At 42.2% G+C, this 12,828-nt stretch overlaps 1 protein-coding gene across 4 annotated transcripts in view; it reads left to right on the top strand.

Moving 5' to 3' along the window:
• The window catches only part of RAP1GAP2 (RAP1 GTPase activating protein 2), a 1,028,482-nt gene that overhangs the window by 994,781 nt on the left and 20,873 nt on the right, over positions 1 to 12,828 (top strand). For 3 of the 4 annotated variants that reach the window (XM_077294402.1, XM_077294401.1, XM_077294400.1), the window contains one exon: positions 7,928 to 8,045. The exons of the other annotated variant lie outside the window; for it this stretch is intronic. In XM_077294402.1, the coding sequence (XP_077150517.1) occupies positions 7,928 to 8,045 (118 nt within the window). The remainder of the gene's footprint in view (positions 1 to 7,927; positions 8,046 to 12,828) is intronic. 4 annotated transcript variants of the gene reach the window in all.

Genomic DNA, 12,828 nt, shown 5'->3' with positions numbered 1-12,828 from the left:
CTTTTCAATGCAAAATTGACTGGAATTGAGATGGGACGCCGTGTTGCGTTTGGAGAGCCCCTGATGTGCCTAAACATTGAAACCCCCCACAAGTGACACCATTTTGGAAAGTAGACCCCCCTAAGGAACTTATCTAGATGTGTGGTGAGCACTTTGACCCACCAAGTGCTTCACAGAAGTTTATAATGCAGAGCCGTAAAAATAAAAAATCATATTTTTTCACAAAAATGATCTTTTCGCCCCCAATTTTTTATTTTCACAAGGGTAAAAGGATAAATTGGACCCTAAAAGTTGTTGTCCAATTTGTCCTGAGTACGCTGATACCCCATATGTGGGTGTAAACCATTGTTTGGGCGCATGGCAGAGCTCGGAAGGGAAGGAGCGCCATTTGACTTTTCAATGCAAAATTGACTGGAATTGAGATGGGACGCCATGTTGGGTTTGGAGAGCCCCTGATGTGCCTAAACATTGAAACCCCCCACAAGTGACACCATTTTGGAAAGTAGACCCCCTAAGGAACTTATCTAGATGTGTGGTGAGCACTTTGACCCAACAAGTGCTTCACAGAAGTTTATAATGCAGAGCCGTAAAAATAAAAAATCATATTTTTTCACAAAAGTGATCTTTTTGCCCCCAATTTTTTATTTTCCCAAGGGTAAGAGAAGAAATTAGACCACAGAAGTTGTTGTGCAATTTGTCCTGAGTACGATGATACCCCATATGTGGGGGTAAACCACTGTTTGGGCGCATAGCAGAGCTCGGAAGGGAAGGAGCGCCATTTTACTTTTCAATGCAAAATTGACTGGAATTAAGATGGGACACCATGTTGCGTTTGGAGAGCCCCTGATGTGCCTATACATTGAAACCCCCCACAAGTGACACCATTTTGGAAAGTAGACCCCTAAGGAACTTATCTAGATGTGTTTTGAGAGCTTTGAACCCCCAAGTGTTTCACTACAGTTTATAACGCAGAGCCGTGAAAATAAAAATTCTTTTTTTTTCACAAAAATTATTTTTTAGCCCCCAGTTTTGTATTTTCACAAGGGTAAAAGGATAAATTGGACCCTAAAAGTTGTTGTCCAATTTGTCCTGAGTACTCTGATACCCCACATGTGGGGGGGGGAACCACTGTTTGGGCACCTGGCAGAGCTCGGAAGGGAAGGAGCGCCATTTGGAATGCAGACTTAGATGGATTGGTCTGCAGGCATCACGTTGCATTTGCAGAGCCCCTGATGTATCCAAACAGTACAAACCCCCCACAAGTGACCCCATATTGGAAACTAGACCTCCCAAGGAACTTATCTAGATGTGTTGTGAGAACTTTGAACCCCCAAGTGTTTCACTACAGTTTACAACGCAGAGCCGTGAAAATAAAAATCTTTTTTTTCCCAAAAAATGATTTTTAGCCCCCCAAATTTTTATTTTCCCAAGGATAACAAGAGAACTTCGACCCCGAAATTTGTTGTACAATTTGTCCCGAGTACGCTGATACCCCATATGTTGGGGTAAACCCCTGATTGGGCGCACGGGAGAGCTCGGAAGGGAAGGAACACTGTTTTACTTTTTCAACGCAGAATTGGCTGGAATTGACATCGGACGCCATGTCGCGTTTGGAGAGCCCCTGATGTGCCTAAACAGTGGAAACCCCCCAATTCTACCTCAAACCCTAATCCAAACACACCCCTAACCCTAATCCCAACGGTAACCCTAACCACACCCCTAACCCTGACACACCCCCTAACTCTAATCCCAACCCTAATCCCAACCGTAAATGTAATCCAAACCCTAACCCTAACTTTAGCCCTAACCCTAACTTTAGCCCCAACCCTAACTTTAGCCCCAACCCTAACCCTAACTTTAGCCCCAACCCTAGCCCCAACCCTAGCCCTAACCCTAGCCCTAGCCCTAACCCTAGCTCTAACCCTAACCCTAGCCATAACCCTAGCCATAACCCTAGCTCTAACCCTAACCCTAGCCCTAACCCTAGCCCTAACCCTAGCCCTAACACTAACCCTAGCCCTAACCCTAGCCCTAACCCTAACCCTAACCCTGGCCCTAACCCTAACCCTAGCCCTAACCCTAACCCTAGCCCTAATGGGAAAATGGAAATAAATACATTTTTTTAATTTTTTAATTTTTCGCTAACTAAGGGGGTGATGAAGGGGGTTTGATTTACTTTTATAGCTGTTTTTTTAGCGGATTTTTATGATTGGCAGCCGTCACACACTGAAAGACGCTTTTTATTGCAAAAAATATTTTTTGCGTTACCACATTTTGAGACCTATAATTTTTCCATATTTTGGTCCACAGAGTCATGTGAGGTCTTGTTTTTTGTGGGACGAGTTAACGTTTTTATTGGTAACATTTTTGGACACGTGACAGTTTTTGATCACTTTTTATTCCAATTTTTGTGAGGCAGAATGACCAAAAACCAGCTATTCATGAATTTCTTTTGGGGGAGGCGTTTATACCGTTCCACGTTTGGTAAAATTGATAAAGCAGTTTTATTCTTTGGGTCAGTACGATTACAGCGATATCTCATTTATATCATTTTTTTATGTTTTGGCGCTTTTATACGATAAAAGCTATTTTATAGAATAAATAATTATTTTGGCATCGCTTTATTCTGAGGACTATAACTTTTTTATTTTTTTGCTTATGATGCTGTATAGCGGCTCGTTTTTTGCAGGACAAGATGTCGTTTTCAGCGGTATCATGGTTATTTATATCCGTCTTTTTGATCGTGTGTTATTCCACTTTTTGTTCGGCGGTATGAAAATAAAGCGTCGTTTTTTGGCTCGTTTTTTTTTTCTTACGGTGTTCACTGAAGGGGTTAACTAGTGGGAAAGTTTTATAGGTTGGGTCATTACGGACGCGGCAATACTAAATATGTGTACTTTTATTGTTTTTTTTTGTTTTTTTAGATCAAGAAATGTATTTATGGGAATAATATATATATATTTTTTTCTTTATTTAGGAATTTTATTTATTTATTTATTTATTTATTTTTTTACACTTGTGGAAATTTTTTTTTTTACTTTTTTACTTTGTCCCAGAGGGGGACATCACAGATCGCCCATCTGACAGTTTGCACAGCACTCTGTCAGATGGGCGATCTTACTTTCATCGGAGCAGGCTGCAGCTTTCATCTGCAGCCTGCTCCGGACCCGGGAGTACTCCCTGCAGGACCCGGATGCAGCCCCGCGGCCATTTTGAATCCGGGGACTGCAGGGAGAAGACGCTCGGTACAAGGTGAGTACATCACCTTGTACCGATCGTCTCAGGGAAGCCCGCAGGGAGCCCCCTCCCTGCGCGATGCTTCCCTGTACCGCCGGTACACCGCGATCATGTTTGATCGCGGTGTGCCGGAGGTTAATGTGCCGGGGGCGGTCCGTGACCACTCCTTGCACATAGTGCCGGATGTCAGCTGCGATAGGCAGCTGACACCCGGCCGTGATCGGCCGTGCTCCCCCCGTGAGCGCGGCCGATTGCATATGACGTACTATTCCGTCACTGGGAATTAAGTCCCAGGTCACCTTGATGGGATAGTACGTCATATGGGATTAAGGGGTTAAATGACAGTACTTCCACAGGCAGGGGAGTGCAGTGTACATACAAGACTTAAAGGACATTCCTCCTACAGGCAGGGAGGTACAGAGGGCACACAGCAGCTTACAGGGCAGTAATCACACAGGTGAGAGGATGAAGAGTACACACAGTGGCTTAAAGGACAGCACTCTCACAGATATGGGTGCAGAGTACACACAGCGGCTTAAAGAACAGTACTCCCACAGGTGGGGGAGGTGCAGAGTGCACACAGTGGCTTAAAGGATAGTACTCCCACAGGCGGAGGGGTGCAGAGTACACACAGCAGCTTAAAGGCAATACTTCCACAGATATGCATGCAGAATACATGCAGCGACTTAAAGGGCATTACTTCCACAGGCGTCTTGTGCAGAGTACACATAGCAGCTTAAAGGACAGTACTCCAACAGGCAGCAGGGTACAGAGTACATACAGTGGCTTAAAGGTCAGTACTCCCACAGACAGGGGGCTGCAGAGCACAGACAGCAGCTTAATGGACAGTACTCCCACAGGCAGGGGGCTGCAGAGCACAGACAGCAGCTTAAAGGACAGTACTCCCACAGGCAGGGAGTTACAGAGTATGCACACTGGCTTACAGGCTAGCGCTCCCACAGATATGAGTGCAGTGTACACACTGCGGCTTTTAGCACAGTACTAGCACAGATATGGGTTGCAGAGTACACACAGTGTTTTTTTTTTTGCAGAGTGCGTAATCAAAATCTGTCCCTCACTCCAGCTGCATCTTATCCCTACACTATTGAGAGCATAATGGCAGCATTTGTCGTGATCTGACCTTTATACAGGCCGGGTCACATGCTGCACCGGCCAATCACAGGCATGCCAATACTTGTCATGGCTGTGATGGCTACAGAAGTACCCACAGTCTAAAAGCTTGTTGATTGGCTGCTCTGTAGTCTTTCAACAAGCTTTATTAGACTGGCGAACCCGAACAGGAAATCGGACAATACAATAATACACTAAGTGTCCGGTACGAACCCCGAACTTTCCAGTTTGGGTTCACTCATCCCAAATCTTTAACTTTTAGGCCTTTTAGAGATCATTTAATCTTCAACTTAACTGTTCACAATCGGTAATTTTGACCAGGGGTGACCAAACTTTTAAGATGCCCCTGTACACACTGTGTATGTGTGTGTATATATATATATATATATATATATATATATATATATATATATATATATATATATATATATATATATATACAGTATATATATCAAACAACCTGTCAATTACCTAGAGGAGGGTGCTGCTAGGTAGGAAACACAGTGTGAGGCTGAGAAGCTGGAAATACATCGTCACGCCCCAATGCACCTCCAGAGACAACTTTGAAAAGCAATTTCTCACTGTTGAAGCAGTGCTTTGGGATCATAAAGGGATAGACTGACTTAACATTTAAAGGGCTACACAATCATATCAATGGTATGTGGTAGGGAGGAAGGGTTAAATGCTCTGACAAATTACCTTCCATAGTACATAGAGATTTATAAAATTAATTTTAATAAGGAGAAACAGAAGATCATCACAGCCTTTATTGTTTCAAGAACATACAATATAAAACTATGGTATCACATGCTTTAATATTGTTGAAAGCTCCCATGGCACTGGAGAAGTAGTACATTGTTTCTGGTACTTGTGATGTCCCTAATCTGAGTATTATTATTAGTAGTAGTATATTATACAAATGGCCTTAACAGAATTGACATTAGGATGATGCAGTCTGTTGCTAGATTTATACATTTAGTCTATGTGCACACTCAATTTACTGAGTTTTTTTGAGCAGTCCACTTCTATACCGTCTAAAAATCACTTTAAAGAGACTTTAAATACTTTTTCTATTCATTTCTATTGTAAAACTACTTTCTTGTTCATATGTTCAGACTTTTGAGCGATTTTTCCGGCTGCAGGTTTTAAAAAAGCCTGGTCGGGGAAAAAAAGTGTTTCGGCACAAATTATCTGACAACTAGGCACTGTCCAATCAGAAGGCTGAAAAAAACACCTGAGTAAAAATTCTTCTAAAATACTTAAAAAAGACTCTGTGAAAAGTGCTCAGGAAACTCCTTAAAAAACTACTCAGAGGAGGAGAGTTCTCTGAAGTGGTTTCCTCTAGAACACTTTTTGTTTCTTGACCTCCTTACAAAAACTCTGTGTACATACCCTTAGTGTTGGATAGTCCTAAACATGCACACTCAAAAATTGGTGATGGTGCTGGCTAGACTGGGATCAGGACCCAGATACTCAAATATGTAGTTTACAGCGGCACTTGTGAGAGTTCCTTCAAAATATATAATTGTATTATTCTACACAAATGTTCACCACAGTGGTAATCGACAAAGCAGTGAAAAAATATATCCAAGCAATTTCTTTAACGTTTCAACCCGAGCCCAGGTCAAAGTACGTACCCTGCATTCTCTCCCCACAGTGAACGTAGGGTACACTGCATGTACATCACACGATTGTCCTGATGACACAAGCTCCATTGATGCTACCAGGCAACCCACTACCACCAGTGTATTAATTAATGCATCTATCTTCTCATTTGAAGCTCACTGTCTTATGCAAGGTACCAGCTCATCTTCAGCTGATCTCTACTACTACTCACACTTGCAAATTCGAGAAAGATCCAGGCTTGGGTCGAAACGTTAATGAAATCGCTTGGATTTATTTTTTCACTATTTTGTCATTTACCACTGTAGTGAACTTTTGTGCAGAATAATAAAATTATATATTTTGAAGGAACTCACGAGTGCGGCTGTAAACTACATACATACCCCTAGTGTGATATTTCTTTTCAAGTTGCATCCATTCAGTGTTTGATTTATAATAAAATAAGTTGAGTGACCTAGGTGAATCTATTACATTTGGGTTTATTGCATATAATGGTGTAATGTGTGTAAATGTTGTGGCAGCCATAGTAACCAGTGAAGTAATTGCTTAAAGGGAACCTGTTGTGTCCCCAAAAACTATTAACTTGCACTCATGGTGTTAATCTGCTGCTTAATAGCATTCCAAAGCTGTAGAGCCACAATACTGAAAGCCCGGCTACCAGGAAGAAATGGACTTCTTTCCTTTCAGCAACCTCCAGCTTTCAGTCAACTGCTCAGTACATAATGAGTTGCGCCCCTTCCTGATTTTGTATTGTTTTGCATGTTTGTCCCACTTCAATGTTTCAGCTCACCAAACAAATGTAAATACTAGACAAAGATAACACAAGTAAACACAAAATGCAGTTTTTAAATGAAGGACTTTATTATTAAGGGAAAAAGAAATCCAAACCTACAGAGCCCAGTGTGAAAAATTGATTGCCCCCCACCCCTTAAAACATGAATTAACTGCAGTTCATCACATCTTTGAGAAGCTGAGTTCAAATTCCCTAGCCACACCCAGGCCTGATTACTGCCACACCTGTTCTTAATCAAGAAATCACTTAAATAGGATTTGCCTGGCAAAGTGAAGTAGACCAAAAGATCGCCAAAAGCTAGACAGCATGGCACGATCCAAAGAAATTCTGTAACAAATGAGAAACAGTAATTGAGATCTATCAGTCTGGGAAAGGCTATAAAGCCATTTCTAAAGGTTTAGGACTTTATTGAACCACAGTGAGAGCCATTATCCACAAATAGTGAAAACATGGAACATTGGTGAACCTTTCCAGGAGTGGCCGGCTGACTAAAATCACCCCTGTAATTCCCTAGCCACACACATATCAGGCCTGTGTGTGGCTAGGGAATTTGAACTCAGCTTCTCAAAGATGTGATGAACTGCAGTTAATTCATGTTTTAAGGGGTGGGGGGCAATCACTTTTTTACACAGGGCCCTGTAGGTTTTGGATTCCTTTTTCCCTTAATAATAAAGACCTTTATTTAAAAACTGCATTTTGTGCTATCCTTGTCTAAGATTTGAATTTGTTTGGTGATCTGAAACATTTAAGTGTTACAAACATGCAAAAGAATTGGGCAAACACTTTTTCACACAACTGTATATGGTCGCCACTCACTACTTACTGAGTGGTGACTGAAGTTGTGTCGGCTGCACCTTTATGACTTAAAGCTGGAGGTTGCTGGGAGGGATAAGATCCATTTCCTCTGTGTAGCTGGGCTTTCAGTATAGCGGCTGTACAGCTTTGGAATGCTATTAACTAGCAGATTAATGCCATATCAGGTCCCTTTAAAGATACAAATACCAGCACAAAATTATAGTCTGATGGGATATGTGTATGTATTGCCTTATACTGGTAAACAAGATCCATCTTATATTTCTACCTTGAATGAATTAACCATTTAAAAAAAAGATCTAAATCTATTTTTACAAACATTCTCCACAGGGCAGCCAACCTCTGAGCGCATCACCCTACAAACAGGAAGTGTTTGTCTACAGTCCATCGCCTAGCCACGAGAACCATACATCCACTACCCCTGTAATCATGAGCAGGAGCCCTACAGGTGCTTCCCTTATTAAACTATATGCCTATCGGTCTGAATATACAGGAGGCCGGCATCTCCTTATCACCCCAGCTGAAGCATGACCTAACATTCAGGGAAATAATATAGCGCTGAAAAAATACTTTTCAGTAGGCTATAGTTCCACTATGAGTATTTGGTGAATTTTTGATTTTGCAATTTCTGCACCTATTATGCAAATTGGGTTACTCGTATTTTTTCATTGCATTCATTTTTTGTGCATTTTTTTACATCCGTTTTTATAGTGTTTTTTGAGTTGTGGTTTTTATCTCTTATTTGGTGTGTTATCTATTAAATAAAGCTTCTCTGTTTTTGGTACTTTCTGCAAATATTTTATTCGATATAATCACATATGGAGTACATACATTTTTAGTGCATTCTTGTAGTGGAAATGTTTTAAAAATGTGCAATTCTATGGGGAAAATCCATGCACAGTGGGCCATCCATTTAGCTAGAACTGTAAGATGCTGCATTTTTTTGCACAGCTAACATACACAGTGTCGAAAACTCACCAAAAACTCATTGTGGGAACTTAGTTTGGTTTTACCAATATAGACTGCATGAGGTTTAGTTAAAGAAAGTGTCCGCTACTTGGACAATCCCTCCTTACTCATACCCCTCTCTTGGCCCCGATAAAATAAAAAAAAACTTATACTCACCTCCTGTGCCGACGCCGTTCCAGCAGTGTCGACACTCGCATTCCTGGGGCTCTTGTGCAGTTCTTATGGCACGTGAGCCTGGTGCCAAATCAGTGCTGGTATCACTGTCCCTGCCGTCAGCCAAATCAAATATTAAGAGGAAGTCACGGCTGCAGCTGCTCTCTCACTTCCTCTTGATGTTCGATTTGTCCGTAGGCAAAGACAATGATTCCAGCACTTACTGCCTGCAGGGCTCACATGTCATAACAACTGCATGAGAGCCCTGGGAACATGAGTGCCGACACTGCTGGAACAGCACCGGCACGGGAAGTGAATATAAGCTTATTTATTTTATCGGTGCAAAACATTTAGATCAATAAGGGATTATCCTAGTAGTGGACAACCCCGTTAAAGGTTTTTCATGAACCTTATACACACTAGAGGAAAGTCAGCTGAGCCCATGGTGTTGGGATCGTCCTGCCAACTCTCCCCTGATAAATGATGTTAAAGAGAACCTGTCACCCCAAAAATCGAAGGTGAGCTAAGCCCACCAGCATTAGGGGCTTATCTACAGCATTCTGGAATGCTGTAGATAAGCCCCCGATGTATCCTAAAAGATGAGAAAAAAAGGTTAGATTATAAACACCCAGGCTCGGTCCCGATACGATGGGAGTCGCGGTCCAGTCCAGGGCCTCCCACCTTCTTACGATGACGTCCTCTTCTTGTCTTCACACTGTGGCTCCGGCGCAGACGTACTTTCTCTGCCCTGTTGAGGACAGAGCAAAGTACTGCAGTGCGCAGGTGCCGGGAAAGGTCAGAGAGGCCCAGCGCCTGCGGACTGCAGTACTTTGCTCTTCCCTCAACAGGGCAGGCAAAGTACATCTGCGCCAGAGCCGCAGTGTGAAGACAAGAAGAGGGCATCATCTGATGAAGATAGGAGGCGCCGGACCGGACCGCGACACCCATCGGACCGGACCGCGACACGCATCGGACCAGACCGGGATCGGGACCGCCCCTGGGTGAGTATAATCTAACTTCTTTTTCTCATCTTTTAGGATACATCGGGGGCTTGTCTACAGCATTCTAGGATGCTGTAGATAAGCCCCTGATGCTGATGGGCTTAGCTCACCTTTGATTTTGGGGGTGACAGGTTCCATTTAAAGGAAAGAAGGATCAGGCATGTTGAATTTCAACATGGCTATTCTTTTAATTGTCCTTGAAGATAAGAACCTTCTCCCTACTCCTTGCTGGGAGCACATGTATACTCAGCCGAGACAAGCGTGCAAGTGCATAGGAGGGAAAGCTATCCGTTATACAAGTACTTAGTCAAAAGCTGCTCTATCTGACGTACATGGATAACCTTAAAGCGTACCTAAACTTTAATTTTTTTCTATTTTGTTTTAGAATTTTGTCCAGCATGGAAAGTTATAAAACTTTGCAAAACACATTATTAGGGGATTTGACTGACCACTCCTGTGATTTTCATGTCTATCTGTAGTTTGTCATCGGAGACAATACGATTGACAGTCTGAAATTGAACATGCTGGATCTATATTTTCCCCAATATTACATTTTGTAGTGCTGCCATACACATTAGACTGTTAACTGAATCGTTGATTTTGGTGGCTTTGGCTGACACTAATCTAATGTGTATGGGGGTCTTTAACAAGCTTAGCCAGTGTTCCTGTCACATTTCCATGGGGTTTATCTAACCCACAGCACTATCTCCTCCCACTCCAGTACGATAATAACTGTAATATGTGTCAGCACCCTCACTGCCCCTTGTATACTCTAATGGAAGTATTGGGTTTGCTTTCAGAAGTTCCTGTATGTGTCACCAGGGAAGGTAATGAGAACTGGGTGCTTGTGGAAGTAAAGCCAATGCTCCCATTGTAGTGTACTATGCAGGGGGCAGTGAAGGTCTGTCAAGCCTGCGGCAGGACATTGTTCTGATAAGCAGAACATGCATAGGAGAAAACAGGTGCTGACCCATCACTGCCAGCATCAGTACTCTAAATGAGTATGTCTGATATAAATGTAGCTAAAGGCAGGTAAACAGACTATGGAAAAGCAGAGGTTTGGAAGCAAGGTATATGCGTTTTTAACGAGAAGTAAATGCGCTCTCCTGGCATTGGCTACAAACCTGCAGTCACTCTCTTTGACTGCAGACTTGTGAATCTTCACATCACGCGCTCTGTGAAATGTGAGGATTTTCCGGTGCCGGTACCAGGAGCATGACTACAAGTATGTGCCTACTAGATGGGCATGGCCCCGCTCAATGCAAGTGTATTGAGCAAGGCAAGACACAGTCTAGTTGAATATAGCCAGAAGTATGCAAATTGCTTACTTGCAGTCATATGAACACCGGCTCCCTGCCCCAGAGAATTGTCACAGTGCACAGAGCGCGCGATGTGAGCATTCACACAGAGTGACTGCAGACTTGTAGTCTAAGGCCAGACAATCCCTTAGAGACAAATACTTTAATTAAGTGATTTGCAGAATTTCATAAATTTCCATGCTGGACCAAATTATAAAAAAAAAATAAAGCAAAAAAAATAAAGTTGAGTTACTCTTTTAGGTGTGACATTAATGCCGGTTATATACCTAGGCTATTTATAATGACAATACTTGCAAGTATTATAATGTATCTAATTTCTGAAAAAGATATTGTAACATGTGTAAGTGACAAGTCAGAAGTTTTAAATGGTGGAAGTCCTAGCTGAGAAATTGCTCCTGAATACGGAAATTAAGTAGCAGAAACGCTCAGATGAGCACTATGCCATTTATCTGTGTTTGGTTCTGCTTGGATGATCCTCTGAGACATGAGTAGAAAGATGTACAGATCTATACAAAGTCTTTGAGCCTATACACCATTAACCCCACCGTTCTGACAGTTTGCCATGCAGAGATAAGCACAGCTGAAGGAGCGCAGCATTCAACCGAGTGCTCCTTCCCTATAGTTTTAGCAAAATGCAAGTCCTCAGAACCGGAGTAGTCACCGATCAAAACTTCTGGCATGTCAGCAGAGGATTAGGACATAACACACTGGTTTTCACATTTTCAGAGAAGATTAAAGGACCTTTATTACAATCAATATGCCAACATTAAATAATAATTGCATCCATTGATCGACCACAAAGATTTTACATCTTCATGGTGTGAAGAGCATTTAACACACATATCTAGCTAGTAAATTAATTGCACTCTCCCTGCCCACATATAGTCTAAAGCTACTTTTCCATGATGAGTATTTGATGAGCTTTGATGTTGCAGATTTTCCACAGAATTTCGGCACCAAATAGGTCAATTTGTTTTATTGCGTTTTTGACAATGTGGATTTAGTCTCTTTTATTATTTTTTAAGTATAGCCGCTTTGTTTTTGATACTTCCTGGTATTTGGCTTTAACAAAACTTTATTGAAACAATCATTTGTGGTAAACATATGTTTTTAGTAGAGATGAACGGATCGCTTTGCACAACCCCAATCCCACCTTCTGGGACCCTTGGCTTGTCTTATAATAATAATCTTTATATAGCGCTAACATATTCTGCAGCGCTTTACATTTTGCACACATTATCATCACTGTCCCCGATGGGGCTCATAATCTAAATTCCCTATCAGTATGTCTTTGGAATGTGGGAGGAAACCGGAGGAAACCCACGCAAACACAGAGAGAACATACAAACTCTTTGCAGATGTTGTCCTTGGTGGGGTTTGAACCCAGGACTCCAGCGCTGCAAGGCTGCTGTGCTAACCACTGCGCCACCGTGCTGCCCGTGTAAGGCCCCGTCGTCAACTGTGTGCCATACAGGCACCTGTGAATCAAATGCCGCATCAAGGTACCCGGAAGGTGAGCAAATTCACGCAGCTCCTTTCCATAGCCAGAGAGCACTGACCTAGACCGTGGACTGGGCTTGTGCAAAGTGATTCGCTCATCTCTAGTTTTTAAGTGCATTTTTGCAGTGGAAACGCATGAAAGACATGCAGGTGTTTTTTTACCTGCATTTAATGCAATTCTATGGGGAAAATCTGTGCATAAAACTCAGCGTACCCGCAAAAAAAATTTACATGATGGAGATCTCAAACACGCACCGTAGGTTCTTTTACATAATGTAAAAAAATAGCA

This window comes from Ranitomeya variabilis, chromosome 3 (genome assembly GCF_051348905.1).
Source record: "Ranitomeya variabilis isolate aRanVar5 chromosome 3, aRanVar5.hap1, whole genome shotgun sequence".
Classification (NCBI taxonomy): Eukaryota; Metazoa; Chordata; class Amphibia; order Anura; family Dendrobatidae; genus Ranitomeya; species Ranitomeya variabilis.
Note: the sequence above shows the minus strand (reverse complement) of the source record. Positions and strands in the feature narration are given on the sequence as shown.